The sequence below is a fragment of the Brachypodium distachyon genome, chromosome 4 (assembly GCF_000005505.3).
Source record: "Brachypodium distachyon strain Bd21 chromosome 4, Brachypodium_distachyon_v3.0, whole genome shotgun sequence".
Classification (NCBI taxonomy): domain Eukaryota; kingdom Viridiplantae; phylum Streptophyta; class Magnoliopsida; order Poales; family Poaceae; genus Brachypodium; species Brachypodium distachyon.
Genome location: NC_016134.3, coordinates 14,810,082 through 14,831,749, shown reverse-complemented (window position 1 = coordinate 14,831,749; position 21,668 = coordinate 14,810,082). Strand labels below are relative to the sequence as shown.

Below are 21,668 nucleotides of genomic sequence, written 5' to 3'. Positions count from 1 at the left end.
GTAAACAGGAATAGAGATTCCAGTGCACCAACCTTCTGGGCCTCAAGTTTGTACTTGTTTCTGTAAATTTATTGAAGTAGACAACAAGAAGGAGCAGCACCTACAGATGAAGGCTTGGACGTACGTGGAGGCGTGGTCGAATGTCCAGAGCCAACCAACAAAGCATTTGTTGCGCAGCCTTTGTCCTCTGCACCTGGCCATCCACTGGAGCAGGCCGAGTCGCAACTACAGGCATCAGAGGTCTGGACAAACGCCTGGAAGTCATTGGCAGCAAATTACCCTACTCAGATCTTGAGAATTGTCAGAATCGTCGCATTAATGGAAAAAAAATGTGTTCTGCAACAGTGCAATTTCCGACTTGATCTTAGAAAAACAATTGTTACGAGAAAAATAGAACCAGCATATGTTCATTCTGCAGTAGCTACATTTAGTGGATCACAAGATTAAAATAATCGGTTTATCCTTCTTGCACTTAATGACAATAATGTGCGTGTTCTATGCAAACTATGAAGATCCTAAGAAAAAGAACATTGCAGCACATCATGATGCATCTATATTGATGCAAATCTCCCATGTAAAATAACACCAAATATCAAAGCTCTGGACCACTTAGTCGACACAAATCTGCAGAGAGAAAATTAAGAAAAAAAGTTTAAGCACTTCATACAGTGGAACAAACCAATGAAAACAAATCATTTTTCCTTTCTAAATGTCCAGAAATAGCAAAGATCCAATGTAAAAATACACACTCCCTGTTGGAATTTGTCATGCTAATTAAGTGCTAACTGTGCAGGTGTAACTGTCAGAAAACGGTAGTAGGCCATGTTGTCAAACATTATTAAAGTATGTAATCAATATTGTGTTAGAACAATGTACTTAATAGAAAATGCCATTCTGATAATGAGCATGAACCAAAGTTCAGAACCGTGGCCTCTGAGTGCTAAGCTGTCAATGAATCTCCAACTCCAAACCTTAATGTTGTGAGCTTAATTCCTACTTTGAGTTCATCTTCTTTTTCAGGAGTCCTGATATTATTGGATAGGATTTATAAATGACAATATATCAGATAATATGCTTACCGTTACCAAAATACATCATGCGCATATACCAATGTCAAGCAGGGATGACTGTAGGGTCTCAGCTCTATTTGATGCGATTGACCTAGGAAGCAAAGATTACAACGGTTCTTTAGACCAGGAGCTGAAATTGATAGCAGCAAAAGTACCATGTCCAGCGTTCAGCGGTAGGGTTTCCTGCATTAGAATCAAGGACGTGATTTAAGATCAGCTGCAGATTAAGAATCCTACGAACACATGATTAAGAAGCATGGTTGTGCGCCAGTCAGGAAGGTGGGGGGAATGACTTAACTGATTCTTCACCTCTCATAAGTATGGAGGCCATGGCACAACGACGGTGTCAAACTCCCACGTGGACACGAAAGCTGTCGGTGGAGACCATGGCAATGTTGCCCTCCTAGCCCTCGCCTCTGGCATGGGATAAGACGGTGTCAAGGCGAGCGAAATACACAAAGGATCTTCTTAGGGTATGATATTTTACCTTTGATGAAGGCGAAATCGAGGGTCTCGTCACCAGCTGCGAGCGAGGGCGACAGTGGCGGCTGGGCTAAATAGTCATGAGGATTGAATCGAACCGGTTCGAGCGGTAGGGGAGAGGAGAAGAGGATCTTCCTAACCTGCCACCGCCGGAGGAGAAGGAGGGAGGGAGACGCCTAGGCTCCTCGTCGGCCGCCGGAGTGAGCCCCTACCTAGACCTAGACCTAGACCTGGGTGTGCGCGTACGGTAGATGTCAGAGAGGAGACGGAAGGGAGGGGAGGTGAAACGAACTAATCCTTGCGCGAGGGACAGAGGCAGTGCTCGATCGGGAGGTTCCGCATGCCTACTGGGTTGTAAACCGGCCCAATTAACAGGGTTGCTGCGATTTTCCTGGCGGAGCAGCAGCCCAGCTAGCGGGCGCGATGCCCAGGCACGTTTGGACGGGGCCGGAGATGGCAAAAAAAACCGATCGGACGGCTGAGAGGGGTGATGGCCTGAGAACGTTCGGAGTCCGTCCCATTTTATTGTCTCTAATGCCAATTGCACTGCAGGTCGTATTATGTGCAGTTTTGCCTTCTGCATTACATCGTCGATTGGTCACAACCATAACTAATTCAGCGGGTTCTTTGTGCTTGTGCAGGGTAGACGTACAGACGTACTGTGGAAGTGTGGTCGCCAGATTCCTGCATTTCTCGATGTAACCACATCAGTCATCACTGAAATGTAACCACATCAGTCATCACTGGACGCAGCCAGCACGGCCATGAGAACCACTCTCTCAACGGCCTTAGCATCCCGATCTAGCCGAGCCTGTGGCTTAAGCTCGTTCTACGACGTCTGTGTCCCAGTCAGGTGTGTGACATTGCTACTGTTGAGGCCCAAGCGGACGATTACGCAACGTCGCCGACACATCTGCCTGCACCCACTGTGTTGTAGACTTTCGTATCGCCAGGCCATATTTCCTGGTACATCCCATGTCCACAATACAATGCACAAAGCAACAAGAATTTTTCAATGAAGGCAACAAGAGTGGAGGGGATGAACATCTTCATAGCACCAGGTACTCGTATATATGGTCGGTAAATGCGAATATTCATATTAGGTCCCGTTAGCTAGGGGTCATCCTATCATTGTCCTATGGGACAGCTGAGATGGGCCAACCCCTAATAGTACATCGATGCGTACTCCACTGAATGGCCTGGTATTTTCGCTGAAAAGGCCTGGCAAGACCCGAAAATGCTATTTGGCTATCGAGATCCAGTGCTCCTGATATTTAGACCATTAATTTCTCAAACCAACAGCCTAAATGGGCCGGTCCATAATACTATAATAGTATATGACCCGGTATTTCAGGAGACCAATGAGTTGTTTATTTATGAAATGGTCCCTTTCCAGCCTAGGTGTTAAATGGGCTGGCTTATCAAGACAATCTGTACCACCGCAAATAAACATGGGCTAGCTCATCAAGGCTACCGGACCTGATCAAATAAATAAATATTTTTTTCTAAAAATTATTTTTTTCGCTAAAAAAAGAAAATATTTTTTTTCTCTTAGCATTCGTAATGGCCCAGGTTGGCTGGTACTTCGTGAATTTACATTTTTCTATATTAACACGTGTCGTCTCACTCGCCCGACCAACACCTCGCACCGCCCGCATCATCCCGTGTTCAGTTGGTCCATGATTCGTCCGCCCGAGTAGCTCATCGATAGGATTTGCGAACCATCTAACCATCGATAGGATGTGCCATCCTCATCACACGCAAAATGCCAAACCATCTTTATTTTTCCCTACACACAACTTGGTAACCAGTTTTAATCTAACGAAAATTGTTGTGCAATCACAAACCAGCAAACAGCAACCACATGATTTTCAATTAAACTATAGATCTTACACCAGTCATAATTAATATTTATTGAGGCCTCGTTTCTCTCGTGCAACAAAAATTTTTGCTCCCAAATCACTTAGTAATCAGCCTCCTAATTTGATGGATCAGCAGTTGTATCTGCAGTTCGCACGGTTGTGGTTCCATGATTCGAGGCTAGCCGCGCGCAAGGCCGGTGCGCAGCTCATCGTCCAGCACTGCACCATGGCAGATCGACCGCAAGAGCTACAGATACTGCAGATACATGCAGGGCGACCGCAAGAGCCGAAAGCAATTAGATCAACAAACCGTGGTCTCAAGATCGAAATCAGGAGGAAAAGAAGAAGAGGACGCGGTCCGCCGTTCCCGCGGTACTACAGCAAGTTTCAGACGGCCTCACGAGGAAGGCAAACTAGCCAGGCAGAGCTGTCTGCGGTGGAGCCGGCCGGCGTCGATTCCCGGAGGTGGTGCCGGTGGTTGCGGATCCGGCTATTCCGGGGCGGAGGCTGGCGGCGGCCAGATCGAAGCCGAAGCACTTGTCGGGCCCCCCTTGGACGAAGGGACGCGACGGTGCAGGCATGTCTCTGGAGTCGCAGCTCTAGCTGCACGACGCCGACGGGCTTGATGGCGCGACGCGGCGGTGCAGGCATGTCTCTGGAGTCGCGGGGTCGCAGCTCTAGCTGCACGACGCCGACGGGCTTGATGGCACGACGCGCGGCGAGTTGATTTCTTTGGCCGATTCCTGGAGCCCACGGGTCCAGCAAACTCGGCCGTCGCAATGGACAGAGCGAATCTTGGCCCTGGCACCACGAGTGGGCTCGCTGCCGGCGACGGGATCTTTCAGTGGGAGAGCAGAAGCAGCAGTATCTTCCATGACCGCATGGCCCGCCGGCCACCGCCCTGCCCATCTCCGCCGCACCGCGCACCAGATCCTCCGGAAGAGCACCAGATCAGCCGCCTCCGTGCACCGGACCGGTGCCCATCTCTGCCATGTCCATCTTCGCCGTGCCCGACGACCCCACTGAGGTGCATCGAACCCGCGATCGGCGCGCCCGACGACCCGGTGAGATGTCCGACGACCCGCTTAGGACTAGACGGAGTAGCGGGCTGACGCGGACATCTCGGCGACGGCGGAGGAGCGACGATAGAAGCTTGATGACGGGATGGTGCGAGGTAGGGGCAGATGGAGGAATGGATCGAGCGTGGGTTGAGGGAGAGATATTTACAGTGGTGAGTTGTGTCCACTGGTCCAGGAACATGTGCCTGTCCAGGTAGGGGCAACATGTGCCGGTCCAAAAAAAGGTAGCCCGTCCCCACGCAAGAAATTCAAACGTTCTCATGAAAGGATACCTGGGCGGTCCAGTATTCATTGCTATTTTTATACACTATACTGGAACAAAAAGCTGCAGTCCACGGTGAATATATGGCCCAAAAGATGGACACGGATTGATCCATGTTACCAGGAGCACGGATCTCATGAGCCAAAAATCCAAAAATCCATGTTCTGGCAAGCCCGCACTAACTCCCTTGCGTATGCTGCCTTTCTGGTCTAGGTCTGCTACACCTCCCCTGGGCCGGCACACGTTCACGTAGCGGATTTCAAAGACGTCCATCTCCACCACAAGGTTTGTTCCATCACCACTACCATAGAAGTCGCCAGTCTCCAATCCGTTGATTCCAGCGATTGGTTCCCGCATCTCTCTACCGGGCGGGGTGGAATGACTACGAGGTAGAAGTTTAGTCAGAAATCAGCACCAGAAAAAAACTATCACAACCATTTCGCATCCCAGCTATACCTGGCCATGGGTGGTCCGGCCCGAAACCCAACGTCCCGGGCCGGGCTCGGGCCACACTTTCCAGTCCCAAGCCCGGCCCGAAAGCTCGAAAAAAGTCCGAAAGGACTAAAAAAGGTATTTTTGGAAAAAATAGGCATAAAATCATTTATTTATTAAAAAATAATTATTTTAATGCCTAAATGGACTATTTTCAGGGTTTCGGGCCGGGCCGGGCTTGGGCTTCTGGTTCGACCGTCGGATTTTTATGAAGCCCGGCCCGAACCCGCCCGGTCTGGGGTTTGCCCCGGTATAATCCCAGACATATCAGGAAGGGAAAGAACTCACTTGAGACCGAGGGGGATCATCACCTTTTATCGCCGCAAGCCACGGATCCGCTTCCTCATGTGGAAACGGTAGAGGAGGTTCTCGACGGCGCACCTCACCACGCCCGCCCCGTCGACAAGCAATGGAGTTACGGTGGACGGATTTTTTCCCCTCCCAAACGAGTAGCTTCTCGAAGCTGCCGGGGGGATGGAAAGGTCTGTGTTCCGCAGCTGCCGCCTACCTCTTCTTTAGTTTTTTTAAACACCTCTTCTTTAGCCGGAGCAAAAGTTCGTAATGGCACATGATGCAAATCGAATGGGCCCAGATCTTTTTCAAATGTGCCGGCCCAGCTGCCTACCGCGCATATAAGTGCTGGGCAATTTGCAAATTTTCAAACGTTCCCACATATTTTCAGCTGGGCCGCCAGTATTCTCAACTGTTTTCTACACGATGCCGGGCCAAAAAGCTGCGGTAGGCTCTGCCAGAAACGCGACTCACGAGGAGGATCGATGCAAGACGATTCCATGAGCCCTGGAGTTGTTAGTGTTAGTGTTGTTGTGTGTTGTTACCATCTGCAATGCGTCTCGTTGGAGTGGTAGATCCTGGAACACATGCTGCTTGTTCACGTTGCTGTTGAATTGAGATCCGCAATTGAAGTCTTGGGTTTGTTTGTCAACAAGCATGGTAACGGCTAGTGCTCATGGGTCGCACCGTCGGTGGTCGTCCATACTGAGGTCAGTGTTGTCGACCACGGTTCGGTGATGACATGTAATGTGGGTGGCAAGATGGAGCTTTCTTCTTTTTGTGGTGCGTTCCGCAAGTTTGAGTGTCATGGATGTCAATCTGGCCATCTGGGGTAAACTCTGTTTTACATGTTTGTCTTCCTTTATGTAACTCAGCAGAATGTAAAACTTTTTGTGAATGCAATGAACCATTTTGTGTTTTGTAGCTTGGTGGGTGGGCCTAGAGGTCATTGGAGACAAACGGCCTTCCTCCTTTTTTGATAACGGTGTAGTTCCTCCAGTTAATGAACCCTGTATCCTTTCATTTGATTACTTTTGAAAATTTATTATTTCCTAGGTAGTAAGACAGTACATACTTCTTCCCCGCCTCAGTATATATATTATTCTATGTTATTACCTTGAAGAGTTACTATCACCCATGAAAAAAGATATAGTTGTCGTAGATCTATTACAAGTCCTAATCACTTTGTCGAGGAAGGTACGTATATTTAACTAGAGATGTGGTCTTGTAGATGAGAACAATGAATGTGTGCACTGGCGAGTTTTATATATGCTCTAGAGTCTAGATGAGAACAAAGAACCTCCCAGGTAGAAGCGAAGACCTTGGATAGTTGTGCTAACAGTGAGGAAATTTCAACACCTGAACTACATCTACTACTCCCTCCGTCCAACAAAGTATGTCTCAATTTTGACTAAATTTGAATACATCTATACACTAAGTCATGTATAGATACATCCAATTTTGATAAATTTGAGACATCTTTTGTTAGACGGAGGAAGTACATAAATTGGAATGTGCAGGCCTGGGATGCATTTGGAATTCGTACAATTCGAGCAAGATGGTTATGTTTTCTTCTCGGGCAGTATTGTCTTCTCTGGTGCTGCATCTGTCATGGAACCGGCTGGCCGGAGATGTAGCCACTTCGGTCGAATCTCTTCCCTCCGCGCTGCGGCCGTCGTTCTGATTAAGGCTTAGGGCGAAGGGATGTTGGGACTGAGATTGTGCTAACGTGGACCTAAGTACCCCATGGCCTCACACAGTGGCAGAGCCAGGTTTCGAGTAAGATCCGGGCCAAAAACAAGCGCTTCAGTTGTCTTAGAAAAATAGGTTACTTCCTCTGATCCATATTGATTGTCGAAATATTATATGTATCTAGACACTTTTTGGGCATAAATACATCTATATTTGGACAAATTTGAGACAATTAATAAGGATTGAAGAAAGTATTAAGGAATTTGAACCCTCCGTGTAGAGTAATAAAAAAAGATAAAAGTTGATAAAAACAACACGAACTAGTGCAAGTATCGGTTCAGTTCGATTAGGCTTTTTTTTTTCTTAAATAAATAAACGTAGTACAGAATCATTGGTCTCGTTGATCAGAGCCACCTATGACCACATCATCAGAGCCGATCCTATTAATTCTAGCTGTCCTCGTTGTGGTTTAAGTTACTCTTATGTATATACCATCAACTTGTTCCAATATCCTTATGCAATTTCAAATCCCACGGATTCCGATGGTGAACTGCAACCCCCAAGCTGTCCATATGTGTAGGCCAAATCATGCTTTAAGCTACTCGTATAGTCTTATGTATCATCGTGCAGTGAAGTTTTGAAGAACAATAACTTCGAGGTTCTGTGTGGTCAACTTCAAAATATCCTGATACAATTTCGAAAACGGAGATCCCAAGATATCCATTGTAAATTGAGTTCATTTTGAACGTAAACAAGGGGCCAGAATCCTACTGTCATTTGAAATTAACTATATTGTGGTTGAGGAGACTACAGAAAGGAAATGATGTTTTTTTTTCAGAAAGGAGGGAAACATCCATAGATCATCAAATCTACTTTAAGGATGAAGAATTCCACCATCTGTGTTTTTCTTGGAATTCATCTCAATCATGCATAAAAACAAAAGAGATTTTGTGCTTCTAACCTCAACGTGCTACCAGGCAAAAATTCAGAAGAAGCACTTGAAATGGTCAGAATTCAGTAAGCAACTAAGCATTCAGTTTGATATCTTCTTTCAAAAGAAGTTCATAACGTGGGGAGGAAGAACTACCACTTGAACACAATTGGCTGAACCAAATCATAGCTCCAAATGCCCTTTTACCCTGACTTGTGAGTCAGGCTGACCGCTGTCTCAGACTCTATTGTGTGGAAATTCAGTGGGAATGGATTGTACTCTGCTAGCTCCGCTTATGCGATGCAATTTTGTGAGAGAATCAAGCAGCCCCTCTCGATAGTGTATGAAAGATTAAAGCGATGGGAAAATTCATTTATTTATTTGGCTGTTGCTTCAGAAAAGGATTTGGACTGCTGATCGGTTGGCTGCTAGTAGGGGATGGCCTCACGACGCGCTTAGCTGCTTTTGTGACCAAGTTCTGGAAAATATTGATCATCTCTTTCTGACCTGCACCTTCTCTCGGGAGGTTTGGCTGCGTTTGAATGTTCAGAATCCGGCAATCTTCAGAGCGATCTCGAATGCTAACTCGGTTGCCGAGGTTTGGTGGCTGGTGCTCCTTCCATCGGCACACAGGCAAGTCAATCAATGCCTTGCTGCTATTGTGATCTGGGGTATCTGGAAGGAAAGAAATCGAGGGATTTTACAGTACCCCTATACTGCTAAGGGGTGGGAGCAGTAGATAAATCTGCACCGTTGATTTGATAGCCATTTAAAAGTATTAAGGGTAAAAGATTTTTCCTTTCTGTACGTGAATAGCAATTTGTAATGGGCTGAAGCCCATTTGCTCTCATCACCTAGCTCTGTACACGTACGTTCGGCCGCCCACCGCTCGACTCGCTCGGCAGCCGGACTTGGCCGTCCCAGCCGTCGTAGACCTCGTCCCAGTCACCGGACTCCGCCGTCCCCGCCGTCGTCGACCTCGCCCCGGCCGCCAGATTCCGCCGTGGCGCCGTCCTTGCCGTCGTCTACCTCACCCCGGCCGTTTACAAATTCTAGCACAAACAACAATCAGAATTCGGTAGACTAGCTATTTGTCTTGGTGGACGACGTGCTCAGTCCTCCGTCGTCCAGAATGTGGGCGATTAGCCGATGACGCTACGTCATGAAATTTTTGTCAGGTGCTTGGTCATCAGGTTGTACGCGTATTATTGAGGAGTGCGGCCTGCGAGGAAGACGATCGCCGCCGTAAGATACGAGGAAGGCAGAGGTCGGGCATGGCGGCGGCGTGCCTCTGATCGGAGAAAATGGGCCTCGGCCCAACACTCCTGGATAAATTACTTTTACGTAAACATATATTGATAATTAAATGCAAATAGCGGTAATGTCCTGGAAAATGGACGGTCAGATTAAGTATATACCGCTCACCTTTCCCGGGCAGTATAAAGGTACCGTAAAAGAGTTCAATAAATCAGAGAATTTTTTAAAACATCAAATCCTCCCCGACTGTAGTGCTTGATCAAAGTGTAGCCCACTTCAACCTCATTAGGAAGGTTTTTTTTGGAGTAACTGTGACACCTCCTGGGCCTTGCCCTTATTCCTGTTTTTCTTTTCCTTTCTTTTTGTAAATCGTTTTGGTTTCGCGGATGGTAAAGTCGTTGCCGCAGAAATCGAAGACATGTCCCCATCTTTCTCGCATTATAAGAAAGCAGCACTTGAAATATCAGAGAAAGGGGCTCACAGCCTGAAAACAGCTGAGTTGTTCTTGTCCAAACCACTCACGGCGGAATCGACTCAGTTTGAGAAAGAATGTTTCAAAATTGCTTTTGTCATATACATCGTTGGTCATATGGTAGTACCAACTTCCAAACATGACTATGTAACACTTGACTTCGTCGGAGCAGTAAATCACCCCTCCGAGATCATTCGGTACAACTGGGCACAATATTTACTGAAGCACTTGGTCCTTGCTTGCAAGAAGTACAAATCCGATGTCGCGCATGGTTATTCCACAATTCACCTTGATGGATGCCACTTATTCCTGCAGGTAAATGATTTTTTCTTTTCACTCACCTTGGTTATACCAGTGTCAACGATTCTATGTATGCTAGTTTGCCCTCGCACTTTCCTAATCCTTTCCATCTTCTAACACCGTATGACCCATTGTACCAAATTGTTCTGTTCCAGATTTTCTACCTCGACAATCTTGACCTTGGACCACTCAACAAGCCCAAGGATGTGGTCCCCAGAGTACTTGTGTTTGATTATGATACTATCAGGAAGATGACTGATTTCATTACTGCTGTTCACAACGGGGAGCCCTCGTACTTCCATCCAAGAACTCTTATCATCGTACGTCTCAACTGCGAAGACTACATATTGTTTTACCGTTAACGGTCTAATTTCTTTTATTACCTCCGTTGTGGAACTGAATTTATCGCGGATTGTTGTCTCCAAATCTATAATTGTTTTATCGTAGGTACATGTATTTTCGTATTTCATTCCGCTCATATGGCACCTTGCTCAATTTACCACACAGCAGGTCAGGGGGCAATGTATGTCATCTTCCAAGTCCGGTGCTTCTGTTCCTCCTAAAGGAATTACTGCAGTCAGACTATTCAGCGATCAAACCCCAAACCCGCCCAAAGCTACCCACATCGGCAATACATGTAAGCCTGGGCCTGCGGAATTTGCAGAACATCTCCAGGTCAACTACCCTCACCTTGTAAGCACTTAAACCCACCTCGCGGAGAACTTGTTTAACCTTGTAACAGCTTTTTTTTTATTATACAACTCCCAAATGAACTCTCACAGGCCGACACGAAGATACCGATTTTGCTAAAAGAGCACAACGCATGGCTGTTGTCCTTCGCAACTGAATTCAGAGAAAAATGTCAGAACGAGATGTTCCGTTTCGCTGGCAAGCTTTTAAATTCCCGAACCGACCCATGTCCGTGTTGCCGAACCATGGGTTATCCTAAGTGTATCGTCTCAAACTGGCACACGGGACCAGGTTTGCACAAATATTTGTTCTATTATACTAAAATACCTGCACACGTCACTCCTTATCGTAGTTTATTTTTTTGACTATCATGTACGCAAACCAATCGTTCACACATATTTACAAATATAGCACTTTTTAATTCTTTTCTGTTTGTTACAACATTACTACGCTTCTCGTCACGTTAACAGATGCCAAAGCGTTTACAACGCCCCCTCATACAAAATCGGCACACTCTTCTGGCAACTTGAAGGAAGGAGAAGGTATGTAATGAAATCCACCTTCAACATTTATAGGCGTTATGAAGCACCACATGTAATGAAATGAATCCATAGCTTTATTCGGGAATACATGATGGCACATAATCATGCGGGTGACCGTATTGTTGTTATCGCTGACGAAATATATGTCGTGACGCAGGTTATATGTTTTCATACTAAGTCCGGATGTCCTGTAACTCCTTACTTCAGTATTTTTGCAGAAAGCTCAACGGCTCAAAGTCCCTTCAAAGGAAAAAGGCAAATCATCTGCAACGAGGATAATGGGAACAAAGCAATTGCAGACGCGGACTAACGTGGTTAGACTTGTAAGACCCTTTTTTTCCGCAAGTTCATGCACTTGTTCTTCAATTCAAATTACCTATTTTCAGGTTTGAAGAAAACGAAGTTCCAACAACCCTCCTTTACGAACCCAAGCTCCCCGCAGATTCCATTGGGGAGACAAAACTCACATATCCAACCATTGCACCTCAACAATGGCGATACACAACTCCCACTCGAAGTGAAGTCTCGCTTGTCAAAGTTCGCTCATGACATCGCTTCTGTTCTCATAATGTCTGTCGTAGATGCTCCAAACCCGGAAGGGCATGTCGTTTTCATGCAGCCTCACAACCTTGGGCAAATACACAGGGCTGTTCTCCCCCCTTCTAATTTTGCTCGCGATCCCTGGTCCCTTGGATCTGCACCCGTTGGACCGTCACCTACTGCATCTATGGCAATAGAACACTGGCTCGCACGTGCAAGCTCTTCGGTTTTGGCCAGGTGTTTTTTCTTTCCTGCACTCACCATTGTCACCAATTGCATTTTTGTTACACGCAACAGACAATTTTGGATGCATTTGTTTCATCCGAACATTTTTGTTGTTTTTTTCAGGACAAGGGTACTCCACCCCAAACCACGATTGCCACGAATCGACGGAATGTTCATTAAACAGCAGCTAGTTACCGGTTCAAACCTATGCCATGACACATGTACTCTTATCATGCGTCGGATGGATCAGATTGATTCCATCACATCTAGAGATGCTAAAGGTCTAAGGTGGCGCAAGTTCGTGGAGCCAGATTTTTCTGTAAGCTCATCTTCATTTTGCCATGTTTTTGTCTATATAAGTTTTATACAGGGTCTGCATTATGGCAATCTCTTCTCTGTGGAACCATCATCATTTTGTTTTCAATGCATTCAGATTTGCGCTCTTTCCGGTGTTGACCCATCTTCATTGCAATCCACGATCGATTGGTTAACTGAGGATGTCAAGAACTTCAACCTTATGTCTTGTAGGATGGTTAGTACTGACATTCTTTTTTGAGTACTTGTGATATCCTTATTTCAGATAGCATTCAGATTTGTTATATTGTTCCCACATCTGCCCTCCATCTCAACAGTTCGGCATTCCTGTTCAGATGGACGATGGCTGGTGTGCATACGCGCTCGATATGCTGCACAAATGTATCACTGTGCTCGACCCAGTTGCTGGCCCTCTCGGGTTCTCAAATGAAAGAATTGTGATACATGAACACATATCTGACCTTATGCTAACTGAGTTCTTCAGATGTGTCTGGAAGATGTTCAAAAATTGGTCATGCGACACCACTGAGTGGACCCGAAGGTTCCCATTCTCATGACTGAACATTTCCCAAGGTATTTTTACGCTTGTACTCAGTGAATTTTCGTCAATTGCATCATATGTTTAAAACTATTTATCTTCAACGGAATATCACGGAGTCCAATTTTTTTTTGTCACAGCCAGCATTCCGGTCTCTGCATGATTTATATGTTGCGGAACTTCGATGGGGAGAAGCTCATGACCCCTCTCACCCAGGCCAGTTCCGAACTCATACCTTAATTCAGTGTGATCATTTTGCCTTAATAATAAAATTTGCCTCACATTTCATTCTATTTTCAGGAATCATACAACATGCATCGTCAGAACACCCTCTATGAAGTTATGCGGCTGGAGGGTAACATCAGCAAAACCCCGGCAGACGCTCTCGAAGCTATCAAGACAGCTTTCCATGTCCTCTGAAGTCTTATCATTTAGACAGATTAAGGCGCAACAATAAGTTCGTCACGACTTGATATATTTTCGCAACAACACATGCTCACGACAGCTCATTGTACGACCAGATGCTAAACTCCTCATTGCACGACCTGTTTCTAATTTCCCTAACATTCATTATTTTTTTCACGAACCAAGTCACACGCACACACATCTAAACGTAATGTTCATCGTCGGATGATATCCATATCACTTTGCCGGCACCTGCTCCGGAAGCGTTGACCGACCTTTCTTCTCAAGGGTCTTCAGATGCTGATTCATCCAGTATTGTTATCCACACCTCGTCCTCTTCTTCCCGATCAAATCGCCCTGCACGCCTTGCCGCATCCCTTCTTGCCACTTCGTCTTCAGCGCTCTGCAAAGAAGCACGCCTGCCCAGGTCTATCGAACGCGGATGTTCTTGTTGCCGACGCTCCTTCTTGCCACTTCGTCTTCATCTCTGACGGCCAGCCAGTCGCTAATAGCGGAGCTGGTCGCAACCTTCCGCCAGCATCCCCTCGCGTGGATGTCCCTCTGCTTCCACGGGACGGTCGGCAAGAAGGTGAGACCCTCTCATCACCCAAGCACCACCATCTCAAGCTTTTCCTCTTGATCGACATCTCCACGGTTATTCTATGTATGGCCGGGCTTTTTATTCACACGGACTTTTGGTGTTTTCAGAGTCTGAGCTACTAAACTTTCTTGCCTTTTCTCTCTGCGCACGACTCATCGTTTCTCCAGCTCTAGCTTATGTAGCCCGAGTCTGGTCGTTCTCGTATACGGTAGAAGCTTGTAGAACCTGCCAGCTATCCCTTCTCGATAGAGCAATCGCGCACGTTCGCAACTTATAAATACCTTGTCATCACATATGTCCTTCTCCTTTTGTTTTCAGTACGCACCGGCCCACACTCCATCCTCACCACGAGCAAGTATTAAATCAGCCCACCAGTAGTTGTCCCGCCTTTTCTCAAAAAATATTAAACCAGCCCACCAGTACTCGTCCGGCCTTTATTAGATGCCCCCAAGCCGACGCTAGTACTTTCCTTGTTCTCCAAGGATTGTAACATGCATGATCCTTCATTGAGGTTAGTCAAAACTCTATAGTAATGAGTGCGTTGTTGTTTCAATGGTTATGCACGAGATTAGCTTAACGTTATTTGGCTGATTTGTTTTGCGACAATACGGAGTCTGGTACGTACTTGCATCATTATGCCCATTACTTCGACGGGGCTGGATTAACAACACAGGTTAAAAAGGTTAGATCATAAACTTACTGGAAAAAAATGTCGTACCGTGTAACACCCGGACATCCTTGCATACTGTAATATCATGTTGCGACACAGGGCGATGTGGCGCGTCGGAGAAAAGAATTGCTGCACGGCATCGTGGGTTTGGAGAAGAACAATGGTGTGAAACCATCGTTCTGGAGTGGACACAAGGTGTGAAGATCTGGATTCAGAGGAAGGTTGTAATGCCTAAATTAAGGAATGGAGATTGTGGAGAGTCTCCTTAGTACCAATATGACCTGACGTGTTAGAGACAAATAATCTTTTGTATTTTGAAATCGAGTTCCCGTGACGACTATATTTCTAAAATGTTTTAGTTAATTAGTGAGTTCATGGACTAGCGACCATTGTAATCTTCCATTCATCAGACTTCAAACCCATCCTCCTTGTGCTATCTTTCCAAATCTGGACATGCCTTCAATAAGCAACTCCAGTATTGCGCCATGCTTTGTCTTATATCTAGCTGCTGAGTAACATGTCAACACAGGATCCAGTACTGTCACTTGTTTCCTTTGTTTACCGAACACATACAGACTCCAGGAGTACTCAACGTCGTGGGGTATCATGATCTGCAATATAAACACGTCACCACTAAATCCCCCCTGATGCTGCATACCATTCCTTCTCGTCGACACATCTGACATGATCAGAACTACCTTTATGTATGCTTATAACGAGCAGGACATAACCACGTACCATCCGAATTCTCTCGAAGTCCACATCTTTTTCAGCCTTTTCAGCTTACCACGAAACCAGTGTTCCCAAGGAGCTTCCCAGAATTGTTCGTTGCATCGTCCGTTCCAACCAATACACGGTCGTAAAATAACCGTACCACAGCATCCACCCCCTTCCTAGTCATATGCGCGCCGATTGTGAATTCCTCCCTGAGCTCGTATCCTGACATCGTTAGCAATTCTGGTTCCATATGCCGAAACCATGCCCTGCGTCACAATTTGGATACAACCAAATGTCCAACAATTTTAAAATTTCAATCAGTCACTACAAAACAAAATGCATGAAACATTAACTACGGTTTTGTCATTTATGCATCACGCACTCTTCAAGTTCATGTCCGGTGCGTCCGGTGCAACACTGGACATTGTCGTAGAAGTCGTCGACAACATCAGCACCATCCACTTCGGTGTATCTATATACTCCACCCGCACCACCATCACGTGAACTTCCACTTCTTGCGAACCATAGCAAGTCTTCCGCGGCAGCACTGGTGTCTATAAATTACGGAGATGAAAATGTCCCATTACAGAAATTTATTGTTATGATCACACCCATATGAAAAGAAAATGCACATGCACATTAGACCCTACTTTTTTGCCAACAGAAGGACATCATGGTTTATTACTTCTACTAAAACTTCTTCCAACAATATGTACCTGCAAAGCGTCCAACCTCCCCCTCAACATAACATGTTGCTGCCATTGGCGAGTTTTGTTCCATGGAATGGCTCCTCATATTCAGGTCATTTTTTGTTCTAAATTTACTATCATCTGCACCATTAAAACAATCATGAAACTGATGGGTTAGTCTGATGCCCACTTACAGCATTTACCAAATATTGGAGCAGCACAGATCACTCAATCATGGCCAATCATTCTCGTCATATTACCTGGCAACGTATCCTCTGATCCAGAATTACTCGGCTCCGAGCTTGTCGATATTGCTGCTGGTACATTTTGGCCAAGACTTTCATCCCGGAAACCAGCGTCGTCCACCAAATCACATGCTGTGTTTCATATCCGATATACAAGCGGTTAGAACACATTACAAAACCATCTCATCCCATGCACAGTGTGATAAGTCTTAAAATAATTACAATAGGACAAGTCTTAACATTATCGTCCGCATAAAAAATTAACCGTTGAGACGGGAAATAATATCCCAAATCACATCTGTTGTTAACACTTATTTTTGGTCAGGTACTGTCTCCCAAAATTTGCATATGAAGAAGTTCTATTTCTTGCATGGAAGTTAAGTCATATCCCATTTTAATTTTATTGCACAAACTTTTTTTTTCACACCATCTGCTATGCTCAATTTTTCATTCCCTCAGACATCCTTAATAATATGCTCCATTTACACAATCTGTTATAACTGAACTTCACAGTTCATAAATCAAGTCTCTCGATTAACCGGCACGGTATCACAATGTTTCAGCTACAATTTGCGATGAGCATTAAAATAAAACAAATAGGAGACCTCACCTGCTTTCCATTTCATATACTTTCGTCACATATCTACTGCATCGTGCATACCTTTTTACCATACAATTTCATTGTCAGTTTTTATTCACTGTTTCTAGTAACTTCGCCTGTTCAATTTTCACAGAAAATATGTCGGTCCGCATTGTACTTGCCAATACTCCAGACACCCAACGAAAACACGGCACTAATCAAGATAGTAAATCATTCACCGTTAATGTTTCCACTGCCGAACAACCCGAGATGCATTGTCCCATATCAACCTGTTGTTGGCGTCACGTCAAATTTCGTCGTTGTCCTAGCACTTGAACCATCTGCAAAACAACATGGTAAAGTTCATTATAACATAGGTGGTCGTGGATGCACTGAATCATATTAATAGTCGCCATAAGTATTATTTCGACCCATATGTCCTATGGGCAGTACAGTATACCACAGGTACACATAAACTTGCGTGCACTGTAAATAATTTATTTTTATTTTCTCCCAAACTGCTTTCGTCCAAATATCACGCTTTGATCGTCGACATAAACATCAAATATTTAGTACAGTTCACCTACATAAATTTCAGCCCTAACAACAGCATCGTCAACATTCTCTGTTCTCGTTTATTTACCACTCGCCTTTGTTTCTAAGGTTGTTCTATTGACTCGCGATCGAAATCAAGATCCATGTACCATTTTTTCGATTTAACAGATGACATATGTTCTCTAGTTACTTTGTCACGAGACCCTACCCCCGACATACAGGCGACTGAGTTTGCCATTTGTTCCACCTAATATTTAACATCTATTCATAATCTGGCAGTGTCGCATCCACCCCAATGGTGAACAAAAAAAGATGATACTCACCTTGTGCGGTGCAGCTTCCCAGCAATACTTGTCTTCTTGTGCGACACACACTCATCGCAGGTGTCTTATCGTACACCGGGCAGCTTGCAGCAACAGATTGTCTATAATTTACCATATACATCTGTTTCACATTCAAAATGAAATTCTTGTTAGATACGTTGTTGAATTCACAGCCCCAAATGTACTCAAATTACTCAACCATTTTCACTGTCACCAACCATTGCAAATTCCTTCCCGTCCGCAGACCAAAGTTCCTGACACGTGTAAGCAAGCTCCTAATGTAGTCACACCTTCTGCCGTGGAACCAGATCCTTCCCCTCTTTCTCCCGATGAGCGTTCGACTCCTGCATTGGTTACAAATATTTTTCAACGTTACGATAACCCCATATTAATAAGAGTTAACCAATATATCTTTTTTGTGCTACATGCCTAAACGTCTTTGCCACTGCTTCTGCTTGGGCTCACAAGCCTCCCTTTTTTTTCCCTTTATTTTTCTCCAGTCGGAAGACCGACCCGCTGCATATGGTGTCTCCGATCGGATGACAACACCTGTTTCCTCACCTGTACCATAAAAATTCAACCAATCAAAAATTTTGTACCCATCGAAAATCAGGCATGTTTTAACATTTCCGTAACGTGACCTCGAAATATTCTATTATCCATTTCACAGTCCTACATGAACAAAATACTTGCCACGGTTAATGTTATACCTCCCGTCTCTACGCCACCCGTACTCAACCTCACACCACCATCCGAGCCCATGAAATGTTCGACACCAGAGATTGTACCTACAAACGAAGTCAACGTCAGATCGTGTTCAACCTGCATTTCTGTCATCCCCACAATCAGATCCACATCGGAAATCGAGTTGTAATTGTTCAACTTTTATTTTTTCTCTCATCGTCCATCCAAAAAAAATTAAGTAAAGTTTAGAATTTCACGTATTTACAAAAGCTGTACGTTTTCTTTACCTATTTCCTTGTTCCTCAGCGACGCAGAATCTGTGCTAAACACTTCTTCCACGCTAAGTCCTGACATTGCTGCTAACTCACTGAGGAACACATCCATCATAAAATGTCCCATTTCTTCTGCTCACTCATGCTTCTGTCAATTATGTCGAATATCCTCTGCACATCCTCGTCGTCCACACCTTTCAGAAATTGCGACAAGCAGTCTCTGTCTTCTCTTGCATTTAGGCCGCACCCTGCACTCTGCATCGCCACCACTTTCCTCGCAACATCCATTATCTGCTAAACAGCAGTGAAACACGCAGATTAGCAAATGAATTCCAAAGTATATCAGTGATTTATAGAAGAGTGTTGCGGATTCTGAATCCACAAGTACACCCCGCATAAAGAACGGTTAACACACAATTTCTTGTACATCACAACGATGCATGATGAATTAAATAAACCACTATCTAACAATCAGAAAACAAATGCCATGTTGACCAAAATGTACTATGAATATTCCATATTTTTCCCTCCGTACACGATTTCTTAATAATACACGATATGCATGATGAACAGAATCACAATCAAAAACGTTTACACAAATGAAAAGCTGTTATGACAGAATGTACATCACCTTTATGAAAAGGCTCTTATCAATTTCTTTTGATACATTGTTGCGCACAGCTCCAGTGCGACGGCACGATTTTCCCCATTTAACGGACTCCCGGCCCTCTATATTAGGACTAGGTGTTCTAACCCCATCGGATCGCCAACCAGTTCTCTCAAAGCCATCTTCGTCATCCGCAACTGCATCTCCCAACTAATGACAAGAAACAATTCAACCATGAAACAACCTTCCAATAGCCACACGTCACAAAACAATACAACAAGCAGTACGAATTAGGTACCTTAATCACTCCTTTGCAGCGTGACGCTCTCAGTTTCACGTAATCCTCCAAAGCCACTAGATCGTAGTGTACTATTCTAGGAAACTCCATTGCCATGACGTCTTGAGGTGTGTTTGCTTTATGATCCATGAAGAATGTCTGCAAATCAAAAGAAAAACATGAATTCCAAATTCACTATTTCCTCCACACATGTCACGTATGATATGCAATTCAGTAAAACATGGCGATATACCAACCTGGAGGGCCAACAGGCAGCCGTCTAGCTCGATTCCCCCACGAGCATTTGGCATCTCGTATTTGGCCCGGTAAACACCGTTCTGCAGAGTCTCCCACGCGTACAGAGCAAGGTTATGATCTTTAATCCTTGCAGGATTATCAACAAGCAACAAAACCTCTGACGCTACAGAAGAACATGACCTTTTTGGTGCGACGAAGGTAGCACAAGCCAGCATAGTAAGAGCTGTCAGCAGCATGGACTTGTTTACCTGATTTAGCTCTATTACGGTGGCTTGTTTTAAGATTCTTGTCAGCGTGTCCATCGATGGTAGCTGCGTGTCCTTTGTCCCAGTTTTCAGTACTGTGTGCACCTTTCTCAGCAAAACTCTGCGACGCTCCGTGGTCGGCGCGACCACCCGAACACCCTTGTTCGGCAAACCGGTCGCATGCGCCATATATTCCCTTGTCAGTTTCACTTTCCTTCCGTTACCGAAGTCCATCTCCATTGTCGCAGGATTCATCTTTAGCATGAGCTGATACGCCAGCTTCCTACTAAATCTTTGAGGACGCTTCATGTTAAACAAACAGCTCAATACATTGCCCCCTATTTCTTGTCTTATTCCATCGCTCCAGTCGATGCATGCTGCTGCCAGCCCATTCATACAGAAACCTGTTGCAATGTCAGCTAATCCTGCTTTCTTCCTCCTCAATTTGTTCATCCTGCGCCTGTCCAAGATCCTCCTTGAGCTCCCAGAGACAGATGGCTTCCTCATCGTGTTTCTGAGGAAATTCGAAACAATCAGATTGCGGCAGATCAAGTTTCCCTTTTTAAGTCACGTACATGCAAACTAAATCAATAACGAAATCGACACATCCACAACAAACCCGCCCCCCCCTACTCCTCACCCTAACCACCCGTTCCCCTACGTTCATTTTAACCCTGCATGTTGATCGATTTATTCATCCCGTTGGACCCTGCTGTTCAGTACCTTGTTTGTGATTTCAAGAATGAAGCAAAGAATGCTCCACACAAGAGACAAAGAGAGCACTAATAATGCAAGGGTATTTCAACCCTGATGTACAAATCCTATCGACCAAGCTTACAACAACATATGCAAAACCATCATATAGATCCGTGCACTTCATTTCATCTTACCAATAAGCATTCTTACCCACATCGATTGGTAAGCAGAACGGTTAAATGCTTTTACGGACTTACCAGATGACACGGCTACGCAAGATTCTCTCCTTTAACCCTCCCCCTTCGATTTAGAGCACCAGGGAGCTTCGAGCACATGAAGTATTGTTACTGGCTCGCCAGTTGTAGAGCTTCCGATGGAAGACGAACAACCGATGCCCTCCTTTATACCTCACTCGACCACTTGCACAAAAAAGGTCCCACATGGCAGCGAGGAATAGCGGACCGAAATATATCCCACCACCTCATCCATTTCGCCCGTTCACACTCGCCCACCCATGCCGAGCGAAACAACAGTACAACCCTTTTCTCCTTCCATAATATCGTACCCACTCGTTCTGCACACACCGGCAGCTATCAGGAGGAAATGCAGACGTGACACATTTTTATATTCAAAATAGAACACGTATTTATGATATTAGAGCTCCAAATGTTTGCATGCGACCTATCCTATTTATGGTTAATATTTCTTCCATCCCTACCATCCAACACCCGTAGACCTCTACTAGACACACAGCTTCCGTGCATCCCAAGCAAGTCTGTCAAGTCACCTTTTTTGTTCTGTCT

General features: G+C 45.1%; 2 protein-coding genes and 1 long non-coding RNA gene across 5 annotated transcripts; 1 reads left to right on the top strand and 2 right to left on the bottom strand.

Moving 5' to 3' along the window:
- The first annotated feature begins 14,241 nt into the window (after positions 1 to 14,241).
- Positions 14,242 to 15,037, top strand: LOC112272306. The gene is made up of 2 exons (XR_002965934.1): positions 14,242 to 14,729; positions 14,817 to 15,037. It is a non-coding gene; the product is annotated as an uncharacterized LOC112272306 (long non-coding RNA).
- Positions 15,007 to 18,172, bottom strand: LOC106866757. 2 transcript variants are annotated; one of them, XM_014902542.2, is made up of 8 exons: positions 18,045 to 18,172; positions 17,827 to 17,947; positions 17,188 to 17,289; positions 16,384 to 16,500; positions 16,151 to 16,264; positions 15,817 to 15,988; positions 15,456 to 15,700; positions 15,007 to 15,328 (listed from the first exon to the last, which is right to left on the bottom strand). In XM_014902542.2, exons 3-7 carry the CDS (start codon positions 17,222 to 17,224, stop codon positions 15,496 to 15,498), a joined length of 645 nt encoding a protein of 214 aa, XP_014758028.1. In that variant the 5' UTR covers positions 17,225 to 17,289; positions 17,827 to 17,947; positions 18,045 to 18,172; the 3' UTR covers positions 15,007 to 15,328; positions 15,456 to 15,495. The 2 variants fall into 2 exon arrangements, with proteins under 2 accessions (XP_014758028.1, XP_014758027.1); XM_014902541.2 differs by having other exon boundaries at positions 15,231 to 15,700.
- Positions 18,173 to 18,309: 137 nt separating this feature from the next.
- On the bottom strand, positions 18,310 to 21,264 carry LOC100841361. Of its 2 annotated transcripts, XM_014902540.2 has the most exons (8): positions 21,123 to 21,264; positions 20,173 to 20,683; positions 19,924 to 20,004; positions 19,688 to 19,825; positions 19,414 to 19,599; positions 18,798 to 19,073; positions 18,537 to 18,614; positions 18,310 to 18,387 (listed from the first exon to the last, which is right to left on the bottom strand). In XM_014902540.2, the coding sequence occupies exons 2-6, from the start codon at positions 20,674 to 20,676 to the stop codon at positions 18,894 to 18,896; spliced, it is 1,089 nt and encodes a 362-aa protein (XP_014758026.1). In that variant the 5' UTR covers positions 20,677 to 20,683; positions 21,123 to 21,264; the 3' UTR covers positions 18,310 to 18,387; positions 18,537 to 18,614; positions 18,798 to 18,893. The 2 variants fall into 2 exon arrangements, with proteins under 2 accessions (XP_014758026.1, XP_014758025.1); XM_014902539.2 differs by having other exon boundaries at positions 19,924 to 20,683.
- Positions 21,265 to 21,668: the final 404 nt, after the last annotated feature.